We start from the raw sequence: 26,643 nt of genomic DNA, 5'->3' as shown, positions 1-26,643 counted from the left end.
GGTGTTAACAAACTAAGATAGTTAGCACTTGTGGTTGCACGTTTATGGCCAAAATGTTAATCATGAATATCAATACTGAAAGTTAGTTATTATTATTATTATTCTTTGATATTAGGGTCAAAATATGTTTTTGCAGTTTCTCATCTGAACAATCAAACCATGCCTTCCATTTCCATGCTGTGCTACATTCCTGCTAATGTACAAATCGTTGCATCAAAACAACAGTGCGTCTCCTTGAAGAAAAATATAAATAAAATTGTACATAAACTCATTTAACAGAAACTACAATCTATAGATAAAGTCTTCAAGTCTCACATGAAGGCAAAGGTAAATGCTACTCCAAGGCTATGCACAGAGAAGCCTCTAGTGTCCACTTAGTTACTGCACTGCAACAGCGTAGGTGGAAAACCAAAAATTTGTGTGAAAAGAGAAAACTAAGGGATTCTAATGGCGGATTTACACAAACGAAAACCAGGGAATTTTATCAATTTGGACTGTTTATATCAGCAGAGTATAATAAACATCTATATCACGGTTAGTCATGTTTATTTAGTCGAGGGAGGCAAAAATGTTGAGAATGTCATTACTTCTGCAGGTTTTTGGTCATAGATCAAAGTTTTGCCACATGTTGACCTGAAATCACTCAAAGTCTTTAAGATCCATCTTCTGGGGATAAGAAGTGTCTGAAACTGGCTATGCTGTACCGCTGTTCGCTATCTTCATTCAAATCCCACACAATCAGGTCACCAGACACTGTTCTTAAGTTCTACTATAATCCCATCAGTATCTGTTTAAGCTGCAGACGCAAATCTTTTCTGCAAGTACAGAAAATCAAATGGATGAACAGCGATTTCCTTTTACACGAGCACCAAAGTGCCCAGACAACCCGAGCTACACTACTCATAAAAACACACGCGCGCGCACACACACACGCACACACACACACACACACACACACACACACACACACACACACTCATTAGTCAGATGTGAGGTCAGGCATGCAGCCATCATTCATTTAACAGAAAATGGCTGCGAGACAGAGACGGAGAGGGAGATGGGAGGGAAGCAGAGAAAGACAAATGGGAGGACAGGATTTAGTTGAACATGAACAACCACAACTGGAGGAGCACCCGTGGGAGTACACACACACACACAGACTCACACACACACTTACACTCATATATGGACGTATGGCTATCTTTGCGAGGACATAATGCATTCCCTCGCCCTTTAGAGTTATCCATTACAACCAAATGCCGAACCCCAACCCCCTACACCCTAAAACAAAGTCTGAACCTTCAAAGAACCTCTTAAACCAGTCTGAGATAGTGACAAACAGCCAAAAATGTCCTTCACTGGTGTACAGCTCCAACGGGTCCTCATATAGATACCAAACTGCGTTACACACATTCCAGCCCTATCTGTGGAGCTGAGAGTTGCACTGCCTGGGGTTTGTCAGTTCAGCACACAAGCGTTTGTATGAGAACCAGACCCGCAATCTCCTCCTCCACACAAACACAGCACATAAACACACACACACACACACAAAGCATGTTTTCGGGGAAAGTGGGCCTCCTTCAGTCTACACTGTGCAGTTAGTGTGTGGTCTCTGACGGGCTCCTGAGCATTTTTTCATGAGTCACGATGAACAGAATCAGAAAAGCAGAAGGAAAACAATAATCTGCTTTCCTCAAGATCAGCAAGAAAAAAAAAAGTACAACTTGTGAGAGAGAAAAATAACTGCATTTGTCTTTGAGGAAATCTGTTAATGCAGGCATCTGTCAAGCAGTTATGACACAGATGCGGTTTAGCCTCATGGGGAAAGAAAATAGCGATGGACTCAGATGACTGCAAAATATGTGACTCGAATAAATGTCATACATGCAGGACTAAGAGTGTCTGTACGTCCCCACGGTGGTGGTACGGCTGTTTCTTGCAAATTGGAGCAAATCCAGGGTTATTTGTGTGCACTTACAGCAGCATCCAGAGCATCCATGTACTTCTTCATTTGCTTTATAGGAAGAAAACGATACAAAAAAAATCACAAGATAACAAACCAACATTAGCTCCAAACTGAGTCGTATTTGTGTCTGCCCTGTGAATTTAAGTCAATATTCGTTCTACTTTCAGCTCTACTTGGTCTCCATCCACCCGTAAGAAAAATGTTTGGCTCTGTCGCGACTTCTGTAATCATTCTGTTCAGTTTTCGTTGGAAAGAAGAGAGTAATTTTATTCACATTTTACTGCACTCTGACGGAGCTTAATGCAACCCAGAACACACCAAATGGGAAATCACCTGCATTAGTTTGTCTCACAGGAGGTATTCATTTTGAATTTAGAGGAAATTTTCACTCAAATTTGAACTGCTGTTTGCAGTTTTTGGGACCAGCTGTACAGATGTGAGCTGGTTATACTCAGAATGTGTGTGCTGCGTGTTTGTGCTTGGTAAATTCACATCTTCCTCTCAATTCAGGCTGAAACAACTTCGCAGCGGCAACCGAGCTTTCACACATTTTTGCCGAGGCAGATGGCAAAACACGTTTAACCTCTTCAAGTGGGCAGAAATAACACGGCGCAAGGTTCATTCCGACATCTCCACTGCGGTCTGAACTGTTCACGGGAGCTTCATCGCAGGTAATTTGTTGCTGGTGTCACATTCTGAAATGATGTTCAAGTCTGAAAGTTGCTTATCTCAACAAGGCCGACGCTCCTCCTGCTCGACCAGACACACGCGAACATCGCACATCTTCATGCTTTATCTCACCCTGCTTAATCTCAACTGGTGTCTCATTCAATTCGCACACTGCCACCTTCAGCACAATGGAAACATGTCACTCTGTCAATAGCGCCATTATAAATCTTCACATTTCAACTGTGATATCAGGTGGTTGCTCACATTATATGATACTGAATTTAGAAAGTGTGAAATAATGGGAAAAAAGGAACATACGCTGTGGACGTATTCCTTTCAGATTTGGATGTCAGTATTTCCTGCTGCTGGGTTATGATTTGAGCCTCTGCATTCCCGTGGTCGAACTCGGATACCGCAGGAGGAAACACGCAGATATGTGTAACAGAAGAGACAGAATATATAGGAACGTGTAGTGTCTATAGCCGATTATACCAAGAGTTCTGGTGTGACCCTGTATTCATGAGTTTAAAGTGGCATTTTAAAATGCTCTCTATGAGAGATCTTAATTACAGTGTGGGATGCACATTCAGTGAAGAGGCTAAAGAGGGAGAGTACAAGCGGAGGCTGATCTCTCCAATAAAATCAATGGTTTTTTGTGTAGGTTTTGACTTTTAGTACCGTTAAAGGAGTAGGTTCCCCTTTTGTTTGCACATCATTCCATACACTACATTACTTGTTCATATGAACAAGAACCAATCTGTTTTTAAGAAAAAACTGCCAAGATTCTCTGATTGCCACTTCCTAAACGTGAATATACTTTGGATTCTTTCTTCCTCTATGGCAGTAAACTGAATATCTTTGGGTTGTGGACAAAACATTTACATTTGAGAACGTTACCTTAAGCTTTGAGAATCGCTGATCCGAAACAATGAAAATGAACTTTAGTGGCAGCCCTGCAATACAATTTCTTGTCAACAGTTTCATGTAATTCTAGTCAGTGGCAAGTTCCAGAGGTGCACAAAGAAATGCAGCAATGTGCCAACAAAGGCAGGGAAGTATGATGCAGTTGTTAAATTATTAAAAAATCAGCTCACAGATGTTTTATCAATAAGGAAATGCACTCAACATTTTATAAGTACACATGCACTTTGCTGACACCTAAGCAGCTCTTGATTATTATCTATACTGTGAAAAATGGAAGTTTCTCCCTTTTTTTAACTGTATTTTAAAAACTATTTACTGTTGTTTCAGATTTCCCCTGTTTTTCACCAAATTCTAGATAATAAGTAAAAATCACAGAAAAACACTTGGCATTGACCCCTAAAAACAAGTCAAAAATGGCAAAATGTCCACAAATCTAAATAAATAATTTTTTTGAATTGTTATGTACAGATTTCCCTTGTTCTGTTAAACGACAGATACTATTTAGGAAAATCACAGAAAAAACATTAATTTACATAGTTAACTTCAAAACAACAGGAAACCCTTGTGCATAATGTCCACATCAAAAATCTGCATTTTCACAGATAGTAATTCATTCTTGTGCAACGTGTGACAATAAAATTACACTTTCTTACAGTATATAAATCAGGTAAAATAAGCATAATTGTGTAAATATCTTTTGTTATTTTTATTGTTTTACCGTTTTTGAATGTTACAGTACTCCAGGGTTTTTTAACACATATTTTTTTTGGCACCCTTGCTGCCAGATTTTCACAGTTTCACACACCACTGTGACACTAGACTACCTGCACTTTTAGAGAAGCATCTCTGCGGGAAACTAACAACTGACTGACAGCAAAGCAGCTTCTCCAGTCTGAAGAGAACAACAAGAAAAGGGAAATAAGGAAACAAGTCAGAATACGAGATCGCAGAAAGGACAGACCTCAAGACTGAGACCAGACTGAGGTACTCCAGCTGGAATCTGCAAACTGTTCAAGAACAAGGCAAAATGTTCATATAATTTACGTACAATTTTTCTAATATATAAGCATGTGATGAAGTTTTTCTGGTTATTTCTAGGCACCTCAAAGCAGATAGTTACGGATACATATTGAAGAAATCAGCATTGATTGGAAATAAACCCAAGGAATGTTGAATCCCAAACACCAGCAAGTATTACTTTAATTGGATGTCTTAGTGCTCATCTCATGGTTTGAACCTTGCAAAGTTTCAAGTCTAAATTTCTCTTTTTCTGAAATCACTCCATAATGAGTCCAGCTGCACTACAGCCTCAGTGCTTTTCAAACACCCTTTTGGCATCTATGGCCACCAGCATCACGCTCACATACAAACCAGGTGTGAAGCTGCTGCTTAATGCTGTTTATGTTTCATATGTTCCTGCTCCCTGACCATGGGCGTTTTTTATTGATGATGATGATGGGAGAGGACAGATTGGTTTTAGCCACCAAGAACATGAATGAAACCCTGATTGGCTGCGACAGAAGCTGCCCTCCTCCCTCCTCGCTGACCACTGGCAGTGAAATAAATGGGCCGTCGTCCTGATTGGTGCTGACAGAAGCCTCCCACCTCTCCGTCTGCGGCCCCCTTTTATTGTGTTTAGCCGTTTAACCGACTCTGATCCAAAAGCGTTTCCAATTGTAGCCTCAGGAGAATATATGATGTGGAAGAAAAATAAAGAAATGACGTGATGCATTCCTGGAACTATATCTACCTTTTAATGGAAGAATTGCTTTTGAGGCCCTTTGAAGCTTTACCCCCAGTGAGGTAAATAATTTGGTGGTGTCCTCCTCTAGCTCCGGTCCTCTACCAACACCTGGAATTTTGGATTTTAGCTGTTTCTAAGGCTTCACTGGTTTTGACAGAGACCTCAGATATTGTACTTCAATGCGAGTCACTCTCCCAGTTTTGGGGTCACAGCCCTAAATGCACCTTCCTCCACTGGGACCCTTTTGGCTTTCACCTCCCACATCTGTTCCAGTTGTTCCTTTATCGCCTGCTACTTCCTGATCTTCTCTTGCTACTTCTTCCTTATGTTGCTGTCAGCTGGGATAGCCACATCTGTCATGGCTGCCCTCCACTGCTTCTTGTCAATCACCTCTGTGTCTGGGTGGTTATCCAGCAGCTGCTTGTCTGTTTGAAACTTGAAGTCCCAAAGGATCTCCACTCTGCTGTTCTCTTGGCGAAGTGTCTCATGGGACTTGGTGTACTTCGAACTCATACTCTGCACAGATGTTCCTGTACATTATCGCAGCCACTTGCTTATGCCTTTCACTGTGTCCCAGTTAGCATCTTACACCCTGCTACTGCGTGCTGGACTGCCTCTGTTGCTATGGTGCTGTATTTACTGTACATATAGAGCTTATTCAATCTCAGTCAATGCAACCTGGGTGTCTGGAAAGAGTCACCCATGATGGAACAAAACTATTTCTTTGCACTCACGCATTCAAATTTTCACTCGTATATCACAAATAAAATGCAATGCTCACATTTTTGAATCCAGCTGTCATTGAGGAGATCATTGCTTCAGCACGAGCAGACTGGAATGGGCTGCACGCAGCAGAGAACACTAAAGGTACCAGATTTTGACGAGCTATATTTGAGCCAATACATTAAAATTGCCCCAGCCATATGATGATTCTGAGGGTTAGTTTGGATGACAACTACAGTTTTATCTATCATGAACTCACAAAAAAGACCAAACACAGGGCCAATTACAGTCTAGGGGTATTACCAAGGAAGAATGATACTGATCACCTGTGTTGTAAAATTTGGTGAACTGGTAGCACACTAGAAGGACTCAGAGGTCCTTCAAATTGAGGTTGGTCGATTTAGTTGAAAAATGTATCGCAAGAAATGCTTCATTTCATTTGATATCATAAGTAAAACCTAGAAGTGCACAAAAGCTGCACCACACTCGTGGAGACAGTTGGGGATAGGCAGGGGCCGGTTACCGGTTTTAAGGTATACCACGGTATGAAAAAGTCACGGTCTCAAAACCACTAAAATTTTCCATCATACCGTTCCTGCGGTATGAGCGTTTTTTTTAATGTGACGTCTCATCGGGGAGAAAGTAGAGGTCCCTCACGCTGTGTGAAGCTGCAGCCTAAAGCGCCCCTCCCCCCGCTCACCTGCGTTTGTTGTGAGTGACAAGCAGGCAGCTCTGCAGGCTGTGTGATGGCTGAAGGAGGCGAGCCCCCGGAACTTTTTCCGCCGTCCAAGCGGACTAAGTCGGCTGTTTGGGAATACTTCGGCTACCGTAAAAAGCCAGACGGCCACGGCTTGGAGGAAGAAGGTCGCCGCCCGACGTGCAAAACGTGCTTGAGGACAGTGGCAGCCCGAGGAGGCAATACATCGAATATGATAACGCATCTACGGGAGCACCACCCATCGCTGTATGCTAAATTAAAGGTAAAGTTAATGCTGTCTTGAAATGAACGAGCGTATTAGCGTCTGACAATAGTGAAATGAGCTTGTTACTGAGGCAGATATGGTAACTACCATATCTTATCTTTTCTTCATCTCTATCTTTTAGTAACTTTTTTTATATTTTAACTGAGGCAGATATGGTAACGAGCTTGCTAAGGATTTATCTTAGCATGCGAGTTACCATATCTGCCTTAGTTTAAAAAAAAAGTTATCCACAACTTTTTTCTTTCATCAATCTTTATTGCTAAGATGGATAACAACAGCTAGTTTACTCTCTAACATTTTAGAGCTGCAATCATAATACCGTGAAACCGTGATATTTTTGCCTAAGGTTATCATACCGTCAGAATCTCATACCGGCCCATGCCTAGTTGGGGACACAGGGTCGTAGATGGATATAGACTATGAAGCTGGTCTCTGTTACCGAAGGAGGTGTTTGGGTGCACACGGAGGTGACAACAAATCCACTCAGCTGCAGACTAGCATCCCTCAGGAGACCTACCGATTGATGGAGTGCGAATGGGTTCCATTACTGAGGTATCGCAGGCTGTTTATGAGTCAGGGAGGGAGCACACTTGGGATTTGTTCATCCAACTGAATGTTTTCATTATGTGTTTTCTTGGCGGTTTGAATCAAATGCACTTAAGTGAAACTATCCAACATTCTATCAAACGGTCTTCTGACTGATGAGTTGTCCATTGCTGGTACATCTCGCTCTCACTCTGGAAGTGGTGTTCACCATAAACACGAAGCATCCACCTCTGGAGACCAGAAAAATCCACATCAATTTCAGCATCAGTCTGGTTGGATATACGGCTGAGCACCACGATGCTGTACAGATTTGTCAGACAATAAAGATTTATGCCGTTTCTACTGAGGTCGCCAACCCTGTAATATCTGGAAGGTTTTTTGGCTTTTGCAGGCATCAATAAGACGGACCGCTTTATGATACTGGGTTTACAGCATTAATGTGATGAAGGACCTGTCTGTCAGATATATAATTCAATGTTATAGCCAAAAGCAGGAAATCCAGCCTGCTTGATTTTTCTGTAAAAAAAAAAAAAAAAAAAAACAGATTTCCAGAAAATGTATTGTATAGCAATAAAAAAAAAACTATCGTGGCAGAAGGATTTTATCGGTAGATGGTGGGCAGCATCAGTCAGAAGCAACATGAAAGTGCTGCTGACATGCATCCAGCTAATCTAAAAATGAAATGAATCATTTATAACTTGGAGTGGCACAAAGTGAGTCATTACTACAAAATTTAAGCAACAAACACAACATTACATTAGAGGTGAAGACATGTAAGAGCAAACAACATCCTGCTGCGATGACGTTAACAAGCCCCTAAGAGAAAAACAGCGGCTGGATCAGGAATCAAATGAGAGGGAGGAAAGAAGCGTGGGACTGATTCAGATAGAGATAGAGAGGGAGAGAGAGAGAGAGAGAGAGAGAGAGAGGAAGAGTTCCCACTCTGTATCTCGGCCGCCCTTCCCGAATCCGGCTGCGAGGGGAGACAGTGATATATGAGGTTAGAATAAAGTAGGGCAATCCCCTGCATGACAAGAGAAAAGAAAGAAACGGGGAAAAGAAAGGGAGGGAAACAAGAAAGAGAGGGGGATTTAGAGGGAGGATGCGGGGTAGATGAATGTGCTCAGTGTGCTGTTCACTGGTGTTATAGGGGTTTCCACAGCTGTGTACGGCAGCGCTGACCGGCAGACGGCTGTACAAGGCCGTATCACTGACTAACGCCTTAATAGGGAGGATGGATGGGAAAACCGGGAAGGTCAGAGCAGCCAGGCTCGCTGCACTCAACAGGAAGCACAGGATAGCTACTGACGTCCGCCTGACTCACACCCACACACACACACACAAATATTGTATCCACATGCAAACACAGCATAATCAAGCGCTGAGGCTCAAATTCACACGCACAAGAATAAGCATCCAAACTGTATCTGGAGGAAGTAACAACACATGCTGAAGTGATAAATGCGAAACACACACACACACACACACACACGTATGCAGAGTCATACAGAAATACATGAGAAACAGGAAGAGGCACACCAACACCTCCATCATGCCTTAAAAAAGCAACACAGACACACACACACACAGAGGGACTGTCCACTGACTCAAACACTGCTGTGGTACCAGCTGAATCAACTTTCCACTCCACTGATTATTTTCGTTTCCGTTCCACAGAAACCAAACTCACACATAACTGCTGTAAGAGCATCAGACTTTTAGTCTGGATTCGTAAGACAGTTTCAGTTTAAATGTTTAACTTGCATTGGTCATTAACTTTATTGGTCATGTCTTAACTTCCGCAATAAGGGCGGCTGCCATTTGAGACATTGTGCTTTTAGGATATCTTTCAGCACTGATCCCTTTTCCTGCTGTCTTACTTTGATAAAAAGAAGTATGTTTTACATTCAAACCAATTAATAACGGCTAAACATCTCTGATATGAACACAAAAATAAAAGATTAAATCTAAACTTCACAAAACCTGCTCCGAAATCAGGAAGCTCTATAATGTTCTCAAAACTACTAAATGCTACAGACTACAGCCCAACTGAAATATCACTCACCGATAATATTGTATTGGCATATACATATGTTGTGCAATATGGGCCACTATGAAAACGTATTTTTAACAGAACATAATGCAGAAAAAGATACTTGGAAGAACTTAGAAATGGTGTCATTGTATGTATAGTTTGTTGTCTCAAATCCAAATAGTTTGAATATACTTTTTTGGTATCTGCCCCTAAAATCCAGCATCATTCAGACTTTGCTGCAGTACTTTGTAGTATTGATTTTCCATAAACAGCTCAAATCTCTTGATGTCATTTGAAATTCTGGGAGGTCCCAAGCTGATCCCAGAACTAGGTTTGGTCTTGATCCAGGCAATTTTTTTAATATACTGTTATAGGCCTTATAATAAACAAATGAAGTGATCCGTTTCCAGAGGATCTCTTTTTTTGTCATTTAACTCTTACAAAACAATCAAAAACTCATGAAGACTGCTTTCAAACAAATTGCCTGTACTCTCAGCTGCACTTCCTGTTTCCTGCTGTAAGTCTGACCGACTCTCTGCTGCTGATCTCTACCTCTATCCTCCTTTCATTCACAGCCATCCCCCAGCCATTCCCGCTCTGTCTGCCTGTTGATAATTATGTCTCTAGCCTCCATCCTCTCATTTATCATTCAGTTCGATTAAATAATTAACAGCTCTGAGCCATCAGAGGGTGACCCAGCAAAGACACCAAGCACTGGCCCCCAAATTACAGTCTATTTCCCCAAATAGCTCAGAGAGTCTCTCACTCGCCACCGCAAACAGACCAAAATCCTCCAACCAGTCTTGGCTTTTCATAGTTGTGAAACGAAAGTGATGCTAGTTTTATCATCATTGACTAGTCATTGATCTCATGTTGTGACAGGATCAGGTAGTTTCTCATAGCCTGACATGTTTCCATTAAAATCAAGCAAAGGCCCGGTCAGTAGTTAAACACTAAATCAATGTTCTTGATGTATATTTAATATAATTTAGCTATGTCAATGTTAATTTATAATGTTCAGAACCTTATTCAGTTCAGTTTATCACCCAATATTACAAATACAAACACATATAAAAAATAATCTTACTCTCGTTACTTTAATTAGAAAATAAGCAATATTGCTTCCTACTATAGTCGCAGTACAATATTGTATCAAGAATTTACTTTGAACTTTTTTTGTTGCACAATGGCATATGATTAGGGCTGCAGGACTTCAAGCAAAATGATAATCAAAATTATTTAAGTCAATATTTATCATGATTATTCATTGATTTGAGCGATGGCTTTCACTTCTGTGTTGTGCTAATGTAAAAATATACACCAAAATAGGACTTTAAAAAAAATTCACTTGAATTAAGATCATCTCCAAGAAGTAAAATATAAATATACCCTATTTGGTAAGTGTCCATCGACACTACAATTACCACTTTTACCAAAATGCCTTACATGCAGGCTATGTTAGATGCTAGCTGTGCAACTGTGCACAGAGTAGCCTCTAGTCTCCGCTCAGGTACTGCAGCATAGCAACAGGTGTGTGACCAAAAATGATTTTGTAAAGACTGAAATAAGATGTTCCGATGTCAGATTTATCCAAGTTCGAACTAAGTTATTTTATCTGCATGCCCTGTTTTCTATGAGTGGCGTATTTTTAACATAAGTGTAACAGCTGATCATGTTCATGTAATTGTTGAAAGCTAAAATATTGATTATGATTATTACTTGACTGATAATGCAAGACCCTGCAAGACACTGTGGAATGATATTTTTGCAAAGTTAATATGAGAACTAAATGGCTACCAGCTAATTCTAATAAGATAGTTGACTAACACTCACTAATAGCAGAGAGAGAAGAAAAAATCTAATGAAATCTAAAGAAAAATAAAGGGTCACTAATTTATTGCTAATGTGTAAAGTGAAAGAACTGTAATGCACGGGAAAAATAAAGTTATCATCATGGCAACATCATCTGAACAACTTATTCTTTCAACTATTTTCAGTGACTAAAGTTTTGTATAAGCTCAGCTGTGTATTAAATAAGAAAACCAGGGCTCTTTATCTCAGGCTGATTCATTATTTCCCAGGCCACACTGATGTTTTTCGGGGTTGACATGGATTGAACAGAGAGTTTTCTTTTAAGAGCTCGGGAAGTTTTGATGGTGGAAAGACAATGACCAGCACAAATCTTTCTCTCTTCATCTTTCCGGCAGCCTGGCTGCATACGAAGCAGCAATTAGTATCTGTTAGACTGTATAAACACAGCCTTGTCCTTTGTTTCTGAAACCCCTTCACCTACACAGACACACACCCGCACACACACCACGAGCATCACCGCAGAAGAACAGACTGAAACACACTCTCTTCTTGTTCCTGCAGCCGCTCTGTCAACTTCAGTCACTGCTGCCTTGTTACACTTCACAGAGCCCACACATGTCCACTGAAGCACACAAGCATGTGATCACACACACACACCATCTCGCGGCTGTATTATCGTTGGGGTTTTGCCTGTAACTTGGATGCAGTTTGAAAAAGCTTGTTTTGCTGTTTCATGCAGTCCCTCAATATAAAATCACAAAAGCACAACAGATACAGATTTGATTCCAGCAGAGGAAAATCTTCAGAGACCGAGGTTGACCTGTTCGACCACAAGCTTCATCTCAGCAGTGGATGTGGGGACTGGAAACCTCCTGCCATCAAAGTCCTACCATCGGAGCAGAATGAAGCTAAATGATCTCTGTACGCTGCAGTACTCACAATGCCTACAGTTCTAGCATTAGGACATGCTAACTTACAGGCTTCCAAGGGTCTGAGCTCTTTCCATATGGAGAGAATAACCAGAGGCAGCCGCCAGACAAGACATTTGTGAAGAGATATGAACCGTCAGCATTACTTCTTTTACAGGCGCGTACAAACATAAAGCAGAGAGAAACATGTCAGTGGTGAACAAGTATTGCATTCTGACTCAGTAGAACATGATTGAAACCATATCCAAAGCATTTTTAACAGCTTAATCTCTGACTAATTTTCTGTTGAAATCATGTTTCTACAGACTGTAAAACCACAGACAATGTTGGCAATTTTAAGGATTATTTTCTGGCATTTTGTCCTTAACCCTCTGAACTCCAAATCCTGCTTTGAAAAGCATTTTATCTGTAAAAGATTGCAAAATCTTAAAAATACGCCATTTATCAGTGCCAAAAACTGTAAAAATCACGGGACTTTCAGCAATCCTTGAAGTAATCATGTGTGACCTGATGAAAAATAACCAAATTTAAGCATAAATTGTGAAATTTCATCAAAATCACTTCATTCTACAAATCTCATTTAAACATTTACCAAAAATAACCCATTTATACAAATCACAGTCTGTAAAAAATAACAAAACAATTTCTGCATCTCTGTGCAAACAAAAAGCCACTATTGACAGTGTTGAGAAAAAAACAGCCACATTACAAAGTCTGAGACTTTTTAGCTGAACTGCAGGCTGTGTACACACAGAGCAAAGACATGTATGAAAAGTAATTCAGAATTTAAGTAGTAAAATATAGCAGTGTGAAGAGCCCCTTATTTTCAGTGTTTGTCACATCTGTGGGAACTTGGCAAATCTACATGTTGATTCCAGGTGTATTTCATTTTGTGAAATGAATAATCAAAGAAACTGAACTTTCTTTTTAACCTTTATAATGCTTTTTCTCATATATGCTCAGATATTTATATTCTTTTTAATATAGACATTTTTGAGTTCTCTCCACTTGGTTGTGGTTGTACTGTTTCCATAGAGATGCAGGACTTTATACTGAGGTGAAAAATTCACTGAGGTTCAGAGATAAACAGGAAATGTGGGGAAATAGAGCAGGGGAATACAGTTTAGCCAGCTAGGAATAGAACAGGGGAATGACTGCTGACAGCACTTGCACCAACTGGGCATGTACACGAACCACTGAGTTATCGGGTCACCCCTGGAGACATCTGAAAAAAAAAAAAAAGTATACAAAAAACCCCCGAAGACTTTGTTCAAAAGGACTGCAGATGCATCCAGAACAGCGACGCTGCCAATAAAAAAGCCAACCACTGACACTCAGCAGAGGCCACACACTCCAGTTTCTCACCCTTCCTACAAATATACACTGTTTATTGATCTGCCTGCTGCTGATACCTCGGGGCCGGTCAATGGCGATCACACAGCCCCTCTGATACACACAGCACAGAGGAATATCATGCTGATTTATCCAACTTCATCAGGTAAACAACACCAGGCTTTGTAACCCGTGTTAACACGTTGCTACAGACTTGGGGTTGACCTATTTAGGTTTCTGAAGGCCTGCAGACATATTTTTGGAACTGAAGATCAGAGGGAATGTTTGGGTTATAGAAATATGCAAAACGGTTGACTCTGAAATGACTACTTTGTCTCCTTTAAATCCAGATGGAGTATTAGTAATTTTAAAGAAAAAAAATGTTCCCCTTACAAATGAATATGGGGAATTTATAAGCCTCATAAGCATTTGCTGCTACAGTCTTACTTGTGGAGGCTAATAGAGACCAATGGGAGCTAATTTCAGCATCTTTTGATAGATATTGCTCAATAACTGGTATTACTGTGACAGTAAATGCTGTTAAAAACTGTCTCAGGCTGTCTCACACGCATCATTACAGACTGAATATTGAACTTGTCATCATATTGGAACAATGGAGCCTTACTGTGAAAATAAGCAGGGTAAAGGTTGGAGCTGTAGTGTCCAGAATGATTGGTGGATTAGTTTGTCAATACGCTCTCATCCAATCAAAGTGTCATCTGTCAGACAAATGGCAGTGTTCATTTTATGCAGAGAAAAGCACTACATCAATAGCCGACCAGGATTAATCCATTATTTTTGGCAGGGGAGGAGCAGAACACCCCCGCATTTTTTTAATTTTAAACTGGTCCAATTTAATGCAGACTGCTCAGCTCCAAACTAATCGAAATCAAGCAAAAAGGTCAAATGCATGACCAAAAAGTTGAGTGTAAACTTTGCAAACAGCAGTTTACATATCCCTCAATAGTCCTTGTGCTGGGATCACAAGTTGATGTAGTTCTATTTTGAGATTTTTAAATCCCCCCCCCCTGCAATCAATTGTTTACAGAGTAGATACAACTTAAGCCAGCCAAGATTTCCTCTGGTTGAACACAGCTCTGGTTAAAGGTTCAACTGATCAGCTCAAAGGCCGCAGAAGTGAAAATCCTTCACAACACTGATGCAGATTTACACTTCCTTATGTTTAGACTGCGGCATGAGCCACTGCAGTTATCCACCCACATCCGAAGCAGTTTGAACAAATATTTAGCTTCATCCTTTGGTGGCTTAAAGCAGTAGACTTGTGTGGCTGCGATGGGATCAAAACTCTGAGACAGGAGAGACCGGCATCCGACTGCTTTTTACAAAAACAAAAAACCCAATCGCAATCATTCCTCATGACAATACTGAATACTGATCGGACCAACGCAGGCTACAGCACATTCATCCCAACAGAAGGACAGTATCGGCTCAGTATATCAGTCTAATCCACACTCAGTCTTCGTAAAGGTCAGTCCTCTTGAAGCTCCATTATGGTTCAAATATCTGCAGGACTCTTAAACAACCCCCACCCAACAGCAGGGGATTATTACTGGAGCTGTCCCGGCTCCAAGTCTGTCTGTGTGTAGGAGGGTGTGTGTGTGTGTCTGTGTGTGGGTGGGTGTGTGTGTGTGCTGACCGTTGAAGACAGCCTGTCCCTTTGCCAGCTCTTGGTCCATTTCGATGATGTATTCCTCCTGTGTAAACCCCCTCGTGCATGGCAACGACCCCTGCTTGCTTGACAACGACCGCTCGGCCTCTTCGCCCAGAGCACCAACCTGAAGAGGGAAGGAAAAGGGAGATAAAAAGGACATAAAAACAATATTCCAACATTTGCCTGTATCTTAAGAGTACGTTTTGAATATGATGAACTGAAGCTTGGGTCCTGATGGCCTTTAGAAAGCTCATTCAAAACTTCATTTGCACGCTGGAAAAAAAAGCAATTTTCAAATAAGTAAATTAAGACAAAATACTTATTTCTTTCTTCACTGGGCTGCAGTCTTTGATATAAAGTGACTGACACCACTGGTAGTATTAAGGCTGAATATTAAAAAATGAGAAACCAGAACAAGGAGAGAAGCAATTAGCACAGACCAATCATTTGCTACATTTTTCCATATCTTCGTAATGGGGTTTGTTATTTTGTCTCGCAACAGTTAACTGAAGCACGAAAAAATAAAAAAACTAAATGTTGCGCATCAAAGGGAAAATAAAATCCAGTTCAGCACCAGTCCAAACCAAGAGAGCATTATTAATCACCATGAGTAGCAGCAGACAACTGGGTCAATTAATTTTGATGATAATTAGCGTCTAGACTTTTGTCTCTCCTGTTGTTTGAGCGTCAGCCCAACATGAACCCCCCTCCAATCTCCCGTCCGACACACACACACACACACACACACACACACACACACACACACACACACACACACACACACACACACACACACACACACACACACACACACACACATTTGTGCTTTCTCAGTTGAAGGGCAGCATAAAAGCATCTGTTGTGGGTTGGTAGAGTGCAGGAGGGGGGGTCTTCTGTGATTAAAGTAATGAAGCCATGCAGCGTTTTGTGATTTGCTTCCACTTAACCCAAAAACTTTAAACCCTCATGTCCACGCTGCCCATCCCGGCAAGTTTGGAAGGGTGGGGGGCGGATTTAGCACGCCTGGCTTTCATCTCTTCCCTTTATTAGCATAAGGAAGAAGGAAGTAAACACACATAGCAAGATTCTGGTCTGAGTTGGCGTTCCTGCAGAATGAATGTCACCACTGAAGCCTATTTCTGTGGTGACCTTTTTGGCAAAAAGTGGAAGTGAGAGGAAAAAAGAAGTGCCAAAAAGGTTATGCAAGGACAGTGGTTCCCAAACTTATTTAACCTGCAGGACCCCCCCCCCCCCCCCCTTTGGAAGAAAAAATATTTTCTTATTTTTTTTCTTATTTTCTTTATTTTTGGGCTGCAGATTATATCAAATCGAGGCTGTGAGACTGGCCCTCTTATCTCATTTTCAATGTCCAGCTTTGATCTGTGTTTTGTCTTGATTTAGGCAACTGCAGAGAAACCTCTCATATACAGGTAAGATGTGGCAAAAGGAATAAGTGTGGTCAGGGCTCTCTGCCCAGCAGTGGGTAGTCCATTTCCGCTCCAATCCAAAATGCAGCCAATGTCTTTGAGTTAAAGTGCAGCCTCAATGTTGAATCAAGTGACATCAATGAACCGTTCCTCTTCTGCAGCACTGAAGTCAGCTGCTGGTGCTGAGCTGAAGGGTCACGGATCCAGTCATATTCAGTAGGATCTCGCACTGAGAAATACCTCAGAAATTGTTCTGTAGGGCAGAGATGTGGCTTGTCATGCATGGGATGAATGTGTTCTGCAGCTTGTTGGCCTCAATGAATGACTTCAGGCTCTCAAATGAGTCTATATTCCCTTCTTTCACTCGCTTCTCTCACATCTCAACTTTTTTGTAAAACGTGATTGTACCTGCAGCTTTAGAAGGTGTGTTTTAGTGTCCTGCATATGGAGATTTAGTTCATTGAGTTTCTGAAACATGTCACTGAGGGACGTGTGACTGTAATAACTTTAATGAGGCAATACAACTTTCATGAGGAAGTTGTTACTGCTGAACTTGTGGGCAAGTTCATCACCTTCCTTCTCCAAAAAGATTTTGAGTTCACTGCGCAATTTAAACACCCTGGAAAAACCTTCTCATGACACAACCATTGGGACTTACTGTGAAACAAAACAGCGGATCCCAGTTCCTCGCAGAGAGCTGCAAAAGTCCAGGCTTGCCTTGTTTTGACGTATTTTATTGTGTCAAAGATGTCTGTCATTACGTCGTTCAGTTCAGGACCCAGCTTTTTAGACGCCAGCGCCTCTCGATGTATCATACAGTTTGTCCACTGACATCGGGAGAGACCCGCCTGGTGAGCACTTGCAGCCCTCCTCGTTTCCCAGACATTAGCCTGAGCCCCATCAGTGCAGATCCCAAAATAAGTGTCAATGATTTTAAACAATTCCTCTGCAGTGGCTCTGTTAGTTACACTTTTGCAGAAGAGCAAACCCTCCTTAAATCATTGACACCAATGAATCTGATGTATGTTATCAGAAAACAGTTTTGTTAGTCACATCATCCACTTGTAGGGCAAATGGTTGTCTCTCATCTTATCATTAAGCTGCTCCTCTATGTCTTTGAAATGTCACAAATGCGCCTGTCGATAGTATTGTCTGACAGAGGAATTGTCACGGCCCCTTCCTTGTCGCTGCATCCGCCCCCACCTGATCTCCCTATATTCTCCCTGTCCTCCTTTTACCGTTTCTCCCCTGTTCCACCTCTTCATTCTCCCTCTCTCTCCTGTCCCTGTCTCTCTGTCTGGCTCAACTGTGCAGCTCTCTGCAGCAACTAATTGCAATCAGTCTCCTCTGTTTCATCAGCAGAACTCCGGGCAGCTGCGGTACAGCACACCTGTCCCTTATCCTCAGCAATAAAAACCGGTTCCACCACTCCACACCCTGCCAGATTGCAGCTTCAACTCCTGCGGTTAGTTTGGCTCCTGCACATTCACTCTTGGTGCTTCTTGTGCTCTTTCTAATGCCTCTTTCCCTGTTGACAGTCACTCGCTGGTGCTGCATCCCTGCTCTGAATTTGGACCCCTGACCTAGCCTTTGCTTTGGATAACATTCAGATCTGTTTCTGCACTCATCATACAGAGCTTTGTAGTGTTGATTGTAGATAGTCAACTAATTAGTTATGTTGCCTTGTGTCCTAGCAACAAGACATTGCTGACAAATTGTCTGGTTTCTATCAACATCATCCTTTTGTAACTGAAATATTTCCATGCAAGTGACATAGCGTTTGTTTTTGCAGCTAAATCTCCTGTTTCACTCATTTTCCAGTGCGTATAAGAAGTCTGCATATGAGAAAACCCTGATTAAGTAAAATTTTAAAAGCTCCGTGTATCCAAATACCAATGAATCCGAGTAAATGATTATGTATAAGAGAATCTCTTATATATCTGTGGATCAGTCATAGAAAATGAGAACTGGTGAGTTTTGTTTTCATATTAAGCAGCAAAAAAACCAAACAACAGGTCTAGCATGATGTGTTTGAATTCATTTTCCTGACTTTACATCCTGCGTCCTGCAATGCGACTATTGTGCATGTGCACACACTGATGTTGGAATGATATATTAGGCATGAAAATACATGAACAATCCTTAGTAATTTCAGCTCCAGTCAAATAACCTGTTAGTCTATTAAGAATTCTGACCATAAAATGCTAAACTTTTACTGGCTTTGGTTTGATAACTGTCAAAAAAAAAGGTGCGAAACTGGGAAAGCAAACGTCTTAAATGTCATTTTAAGTTGTGTATGTCTGACCTTTTGAACAGCTGGCTATTTCCATAGACCACACAATCACTGCGGTTTATAGAGAAAGTGGCGATGATGATTATGAAAAATATCCAATTCTATTTTTTCTGACAGATATCAATTTGATTTGCAATCAAATTTTCAAGCTCCAGTTCAATATTTACAATAGATTTAAAGTTGTGTCGGAGCATTAAAACATGAATCAGCATCTATAGCATGAACGGTCACAAAGAATTACTGATTTGTAACTAATTGATATGGACAGTTTTCACTCCAGGTCAGTTTACAACTGCATAATATGTATCTTCAAATTGCAGCCTTGCAAGCTATAACCGCCATGAAAGTCACATCGGCAATTTTGGTTGAGATTAATCGTTCATCATTAACAAGCAGGCACTCAGGCAGATTAATTGACAAAAACACACTTTAGCAAACAGCGGTTGTTTATTGTTTAACATGGAAATTACAAATGCATATTGCATTAGTGGACTTCAGTTATTAAGGCCTTGATGTCTGTACACATTCTGTGGCATCCTGTGCACAGTAATTACAGCCACAGCAGGGTATGTGACAGGGGATGTGGACGGCAAGGATATGAAGGAAACGGCTTTCTGAAATGACTTTCTGCTGGATGATGCTGTCATTTGGGGAACAGACGTCAAGAGAAAATGGAAAACTTAAAAGCCTCAAGGTTTAATGCAGCAAAGAGACAGGCTGCCTCCTGGTCTGTTATTCTGTATGCATGTGAAGCCTGGCTTGAAGTCCCTCTAAAATCTGCTGAGACCCTATTAAGTTCTGCTTGGAGCGAGGAGCACTGCCAGACTGACCTCTTTATTAGAGGGAGGGATCCCATCAGTACATGCTTTAGTAAGAGAAAAACTGCCGAACGACTGGGCATCGGCTTCATGTGCATACTGATCTGTTGGCTAGACATTTATGACAGGAACTCTCACCTGGTTAGATTATGTCGTCAGAGAAAAGACGATCAAAAGGGCGCAGAGGAAGAAAGGAATCCGGTCATACTGAGAGATAAACCCTGGACAGTGTATTTCATTTAATCAGGCTGACACTGAAGATCATGTTAGAATACAGAGTCTCTCCACTGACAAGTCCAACGACGTCTGTACTTGTGCAACACTGACACGCACAATGACCTACATGTGTGCTGCTATTAGAGCAGAAACTGAGGATTGTTTTCATTACCTAATGAGCTTTTCATTTATAAAAGAATTTCACTTGTTTATGATATAAAATGTGAGGAAAATAGAATCTCATCAAGTGATCATTGTCTGTTGATGGACTAATGGTTGTGCTGCAGAGAACCAACATTTTTTCAGATTTTGATTCCCATCACAGACTCAGTCCGCTGATTTCTATTAGAAAGGAAGCACCGTAACCTGCTGAAAAGCCTGCAGGGTTTGTTTGGTTTTCCTGAACACATGGCTGGAAACACCTGGACTAATACATTACTGATTCATTGTTTCCACAGCTATTATGTCTTTGAAACCAGAAAAAAATACTTGCTGGGAAAAGCATTTTTGTATGCGCCGCTCCCTTTTTTGTTTAGTATTATTCATACTCCTATTAATACTCACTAGCTAACAGTGACAAAACGCAACTAATAGCAGTGCTATTACTAACACCATAGACTGTACATATAGTGGACGTAGCATCTGGCTCCAGAATTGAAGCCAACCCGGAAGTGTCAAAAACTTGCAATATCACGCCGTCCGCTAGGGTTGGCTCCAAAAAGCTTTTTCTCCATAGATCCCAATTCATTTTTGGAAAAAATAAAATTTGATAGACTGATGTTCTACAGCTCAGGACTTTTTTCCCATTAGTTTTCATGGTCAAAATGAGAGATCAGGTGGCCGATCTTAAAATAAATCAATACTGAATTTTAAATAAATCGTTAAAGTTGGCGGAGCCAGGGGAAGTGGCTATACTTGATAGACAGCAACAGAAGCCTCTGCGGTACAATGTGGGCGGGATAAGAGAGTCCTCAGCCAATCCGGCCCCTAGTTGCTCTCCGGTCCAGTCTGTTTGATGACGCTTTTTACGTCACTGGCTCCAAAAAATCCAAAACGGCGACCAGGAAGTAGCAAAATCCGGGCTTCATTTTCTCGGCGTTGAAACCAACGGGTGACGTCACGGTTAGTTTACGCCTGACTAACACAAACCACAAAGTTAGTGTAGCTCTATTGTACTGTGAAATGTAAACTAAGCACCCAGTGGAGTGTGATGGCGGGCTGATATTGACTAATATTGGCCTATCACAGATACATCAGTATCAGCAATATGTTGACCGATGCTTTCTACAGAACATAATACAGAAAAAGATGTTGTAGGTAATTTAGTAATTGTGTTATTGCATAGTTTGTCCAGCAAAACCACTCTGACTCCGCTGTCTGCCATACTCTCAACACTGTCTGCAGCACATGTAGCAGAGCAGATAGTACACCAAATATTGAGCCAGGTGGCCCCAGACTAGCATGCCTCAGGAGACCTGCACAGCCCCCAAGAGGAGAGTAAGAAAGGAGGAAATAACTCCACTAGCAAAGGATATAATAAGCTACTTATGTGCCAGGAAGCGACAACATTTCGCTTTGCATTTTCATAATGTACTTTTACAGGAGCTTGCATCTGATACATTTTAAGTGAAACTACAGAAGATTGTATCAAGCAGTTTTCCTGTTGTTATTAATTTACTGTCTATCTGGGGTACAGATAGTTTTATCGCCCCACACCTAACGGGGGGCCTTGTTGGCTGTGCCTCATTTGCAATAAATTGAGGTCTAGGCTACTTTATGCAATCGGCAGGCATCCAGTGAGACTCACAGCTCTGGAAACTCCAGAAAAATTTTTAAACCAACTTTTGGATGTGAAATTGAATGACAGATTCTTGGCTTAATTTTTCACCCTCAATCATTAACTATTTTTGTCCATCTTTGGTCCACTTTGAAATGCAGGAGCACAAAGCCTATGTCTAAAGTGTTGTAGAAGAGTGTAGCCTATATTGGTTTCCTTGTGGAGAACATCCATCAATCATCTTAGACACTGCCCAGTCGCACATCCACCAAGCATGCAATGCTGGGATGTGTCATGGCCCCTCACATCCTAAAACACCCCTGTGGACATTACGTAAGTTTCTCCAAGAATCCTTTCTTGCCTAAATAGCCTATATGGAAGCGGTGTGGTAGCATAAAAGCTCACATTAGCGATGCCCGCAGTAAACCCAAAATAGACTCATCACATGTTTGCCTCTTTCCTCCCTGTCTCTGGGCCTATTCTTTAAAATGTACACACATCAATCACATGTAAACTACAGCACTCAGAAGGGACGCATTTGTTCAATGATTAACTTATCTAGAAAATGTCCTGTACAGTGACAAATGGGATTGAAAATCACACTGCAGGCAGAACATTAAACACACCTGGACATGTGCTCCAACTCCTTCGCTCGTCATTTGTTTGTTAATTATGTGGCTTTCCAGCACACATATATAGCATTTCAGTTAAATGCATGCGATTACCTCGAATTTTCTAGCGGGATGAGCTTTTCAAGCTTTGCTCAGTGCGCAGTAAACCTGCATGTGAATATAGAGCACACAATTCAAAATGAAAATTATTTTGCATCACCACCCCCAATATTCTCTCAACGCTGGGAAAGAGGTCAACAGACAGAGGGGCATTATCAGAAAGAAAAAGAATATTTTGTCTCTTTGGAACTTGTGACAGCAGATAAAATCAAACCTTAATCAACCTTCCACCAAACATTTCTTTCCCCTGCTACTGGATGCTGTTATCTCCACAAAACTGTCTTTTGATGGTTTATCTACTAGCCTGTGAACCGTTCCACGTTGATGCTTAACTAACTAATCAACCGTATCACCACAGCTGACATTCATACGTCCCACAACCCCAGACAACGGCGTTCGGCAGCAGTACCCTCAGGTGGATCATCAAAGCTAGATGAAAAGCTACAAATTGCAGCTACGAAACAGGCGAATCAAAGGCTTTTAGGGGATTTAAGGTAAGCCTGAGAGAGTGCTGACCCTGCTGTTTTGGGGGTAAGGCATTGGTGATGGGTTTATTTTAGGACCTGACCTCTGACCTTTTGCCACAGCATTGTCTTCTCTATTGATTTTTGCACATGGAGGATCGCCTCCATTGTGCCTTCATTAAATTCAGTTCAAGCTCCATCCAACCTTTGAAGCTCACACACGACAGGCGCCAGAGTGTTTCTCATTTAATATAAATGATCTTCAACACTGCTATTGACCAATTTACAAAACAAAACACAGTATATATTTTATCATCTTTCAGTCACCAGGCCTCTTTGAATTGGATCACAGATTTTAGTGGTGAAATTGCTTAAAACTCCACTAACCCCGCAAAAAGCAAGCAAGAAATCCTGTATTTAAATTTAAAAAATGGTGGTCCTTCGTGAAATGGAGAAGCCACGAGGGACTATTCGGCTGAACTGATGCGGGCTGTTGCTGTCAACAAGCAGGAAACGTGGAAGTATAAAAAGCCAAACTACATGAAGGCGGTAGAGCAAACAACGATAAATAAAAGAAAATTGTATGTATGGTCTGTCAAAAACAGCTACACAAAGGAGGGACGCTGCTGTGGGCCGATGTGTTGCAGCATGGAAGAATGCTCCTTTCTAGAGGCAGAGAGGAGTGTGAAAACACAAAGAAAGAGAGAAGTCAGAGGAAAAAGGGTGAACAGCTAGAGTGTCGTATAGTAATGTTGGATCACGGTTCCGATTTTTTGATGCTAGTTATCGGTTAACACTATTTTGGCCACTTGAGAGAAAATGTACTATAATTCCAGTTTATAAAAGGAAGACTTATTTTTGTTGTCCTGATGTTAGATCGCATTATGAACGGCTTCTGTTGTTTTTCCAAAAGGAGCAAGGTACTTTATTATTGCAATGTGTAATATAAGGGGAGGTCAACAGTGAGGAAAAATGTGACATGCGTGAAGAAAAACGGCCAGAAACTGCTTGGGATTCACAGCCTAAAACAAAGAGCAGCCTGATCAGCAGTTACATTGACTGTGTGTGAGCTGTAGTAAACAGAATAAAGCATTAAACCGTTGCTATGATCCTTTAAAAGTTGTGTGAATGGGCATCAGTGTTGGGACTGTGGCCCCCCTTCAGATGTCCTGCTTTCTCTCAAGGCGCAATTGTTTCTCGCTTGATGCCAAAGCGGGCAACGCCGGAGATGTCATGCACACTGCTGCAGCACTTTATCTCAGTGACACAACGGTCCACTTCCACACACACACACACACACACACACACACACAAAATAAGCTGCGTATTCCCACGTACACAGGCCAAGTGGCGACACAAAAAACGGCATTAGCCTCAAAACAAGCACAATGACTGCGCTCCAAAAAAAAACAAAAAATCCCAAAAAAAGCAGCGTGCAGGACGCAGGCGGCTGACCGGACTATCTCCACTCCAACAAATGCAGCTTTGCACTGTGAGCCGACTGGGAGCCAAGCCGAAAAGGATCAGGACACGACTCTGAAAACCTTAATGTCGGATGGGTAGCCTAAGAGGACAAATAAAGATCACCATCTTTTTTTTAAAACGGAGATTAGAGATGCAAAACACAAAAGGAGAGAAAAAAACGCGCAGGATCGGGGTCTCGATTGAGTCAGATGGAGCTGTATTGCAGCCCAGCTGAAAGTCAAGTGCGTTATTTTAGCAGAAAGCGACGTGAACGGTGCCACAAGAGGGTCCGCAGCCTGTCACCGAGCCCGGATGGATGTTCCACAGCCTCCCCGCTCGGACTCCTCTCGGCTGCAGCTTTCAACAAAAACGCACGAAGCGTCACGCACCAAAATGAAAATTCTCTTGTTTGTTTGTTTGTTAAATTGCCGGCGTGCAGTGGCACCCGAGCGGGTCTTGAGATCAGCTACGTTATTGTTTCTGTTTTTTTTTACCCTTATTATTCTTTTGTGAACACCGACGGTCGAGTCTGATTTAACCAGAATCGCGGACAATCCCTTCTAAAATCAGTGATTTTACACGGATGCGAAGCAGCGTACTTGCATTGTCCTCCCTTTCTCCGCGCATCGCTCCTGTCTATCTTCCTCCAAATCACTCTGTTCTGCTGCATCCTACCCGCTGGAGAAAAAGGAGAAATTGTATTTACCTGCACAGTCGCCATCAGCATCCACACGCAAAAAGAAGCATTTTGATGTGCTATAATTCCTCCTTCCGGAACCGTCAGATTGTTTTTTTTTTCTTTTTTTAAATCCCGGTAAGCCCGGCGGCATGAGGCAGCCTTCCTCCCTCCACCAGCCCTCTTCGGTGTCTGTCTGCTCTGCCCGCCTCAGTGGCACTCCAGCCTGCCTGGGACTGGCTCAACGCCGGCCCCTTCCGCGCCTCAGTGTCGCCCTCTAAACGGACACCAGGTGGATCGGACTGGTGGAGGATTGAGGGATGCTGAGCCAGATATCAAACGTAACTACAATCTCCAAATTCTCAGAAAGATTCGACATTTCCAAACTTCTCATATGGATGCACATTTTTTAGGCATCCACATGCGCACATTGACGTTATTTCAAACTGATTTTGAAAAATTCGTACAGGAAAGTAAAGCTTCAGCTCATCCCAAACCAATTTTGGGATTTACAAAGATGCTTGTTTGATCAGTGTGTTGTTTCTGGGTTGGCAATTCTATTAACAAGTGACGGAAAAACTAAACATGATGTTATATCTGTTCGCTTTTTACAATTTTGGCTTTCTCCTTTATTTTCCATCACAGCTATCGACAAGACTTTTGCACATCTATATTCAGATGTTGAACCACTCCTTGACCAAACTGCCTTGCTCATTGGCCCACAAACATCCATCCTAATAAATCTAAATAATTCTGTCTAAATATCCCAAGCAGACACTCAGGGGCGTAGCCAAAGGGTGGCCATTTCAAACAAAAGATAAAAGTTTGGGTGGTCAGCGGTCAGAGGGCCTACACATGCACCTATAGACATGAGAAAGGAGTTACTTCAAATAGCTAATATTTATATATACACCGCCCTCCATAATTATTCACACCTCTGGTTAAGATGTTTTCTTTAGCTTCTAATAACTTCATTTTTTCTAAATAATATTGGACCACAATGAAAAAAGAGGAAACTCCAACCTTTAATTTAAGTGCATTTATTCAGTGGGGAAAACATGACACATTAAGAAATAATTATTTTACTTCAAATCATGTGTGCCACAATTATTAGCACCCCTGATAACACTTTGTACAACCCCCTTTTTTCCCAACAAAACAGCACTAATCTTCTCTTATAATACAGTCTTTCAACAATTTTCAGTGTGAGAGTATACTTCTGCAATAAAAAATGAATTTATTTTCAGGCTTTATATATATATATATATATATATATATATATATATATATATGTATAGAGAGAGGGAGAGAGAGAGAGACAGAGTATATGATTACAAAAGCCCACCCACTGTGCTAAGATCGTGGCTCTTGTCTGATGAAAGCAATATGAAGTCTTCACAACCTCAAGAGGACCATGCAGGGTCAAACATGGTGGTGGTAGT

The 26,643-nt window shown here is 41.4% G+C and overlaps 1 protein-coding gene across 1 annotated transcript in view; it reads right to left on the bottom strand.

Annotated features, from left to right (window-relative positions):
• Nucleotides 1-25,413, bottom strand: part of LOC110949342 (cadherin-2-like) — a 110,935-nt gene extending 85,522 nt beyond the window's left edge. The window contains exons 1-2 of the mRNA XM_022191325.2: nt 25,232-25,413; nt 15,321-15,459 (exon numbers count right to left, since the gene is read on the bottom strand). Coding sequence (XP_022047017.2) covers nt 15,321-15,459; nt 25,232-25,252 — 160 coding nt within the window. The 5' untranslated portion in view covers nt 25,253-25,413. The remainder of the gene's footprint in view (nt 1-15,320; nt 15,460-25,231) is intronic.
• Nucleotides 25,414-26,643: the final 1,230 nt, after the last annotated feature.

The sequence above is a fragment of the Acanthochromis polyacanthus genome, chromosome 4 (genome assembly GCF_021347895.1).
Source record: "Acanthochromis polyacanthus isolate Apoly-LR-REF ecotype Palm Island chromosome 4, KAUST_Apoly_ChrSc, whole genome shotgun sequence".
Lineage (NCBI taxonomy): Eukaryota > Metazoa > Chordata > Actinopteri > Pomacentridae > Acanthochromis > Acanthochromis polyacanthus.
The sequence above is the reverse complement of the archived record's forward strand: the minus strand, read 5'-3'. Positions and strand labels throughout refer to the sequence as shown.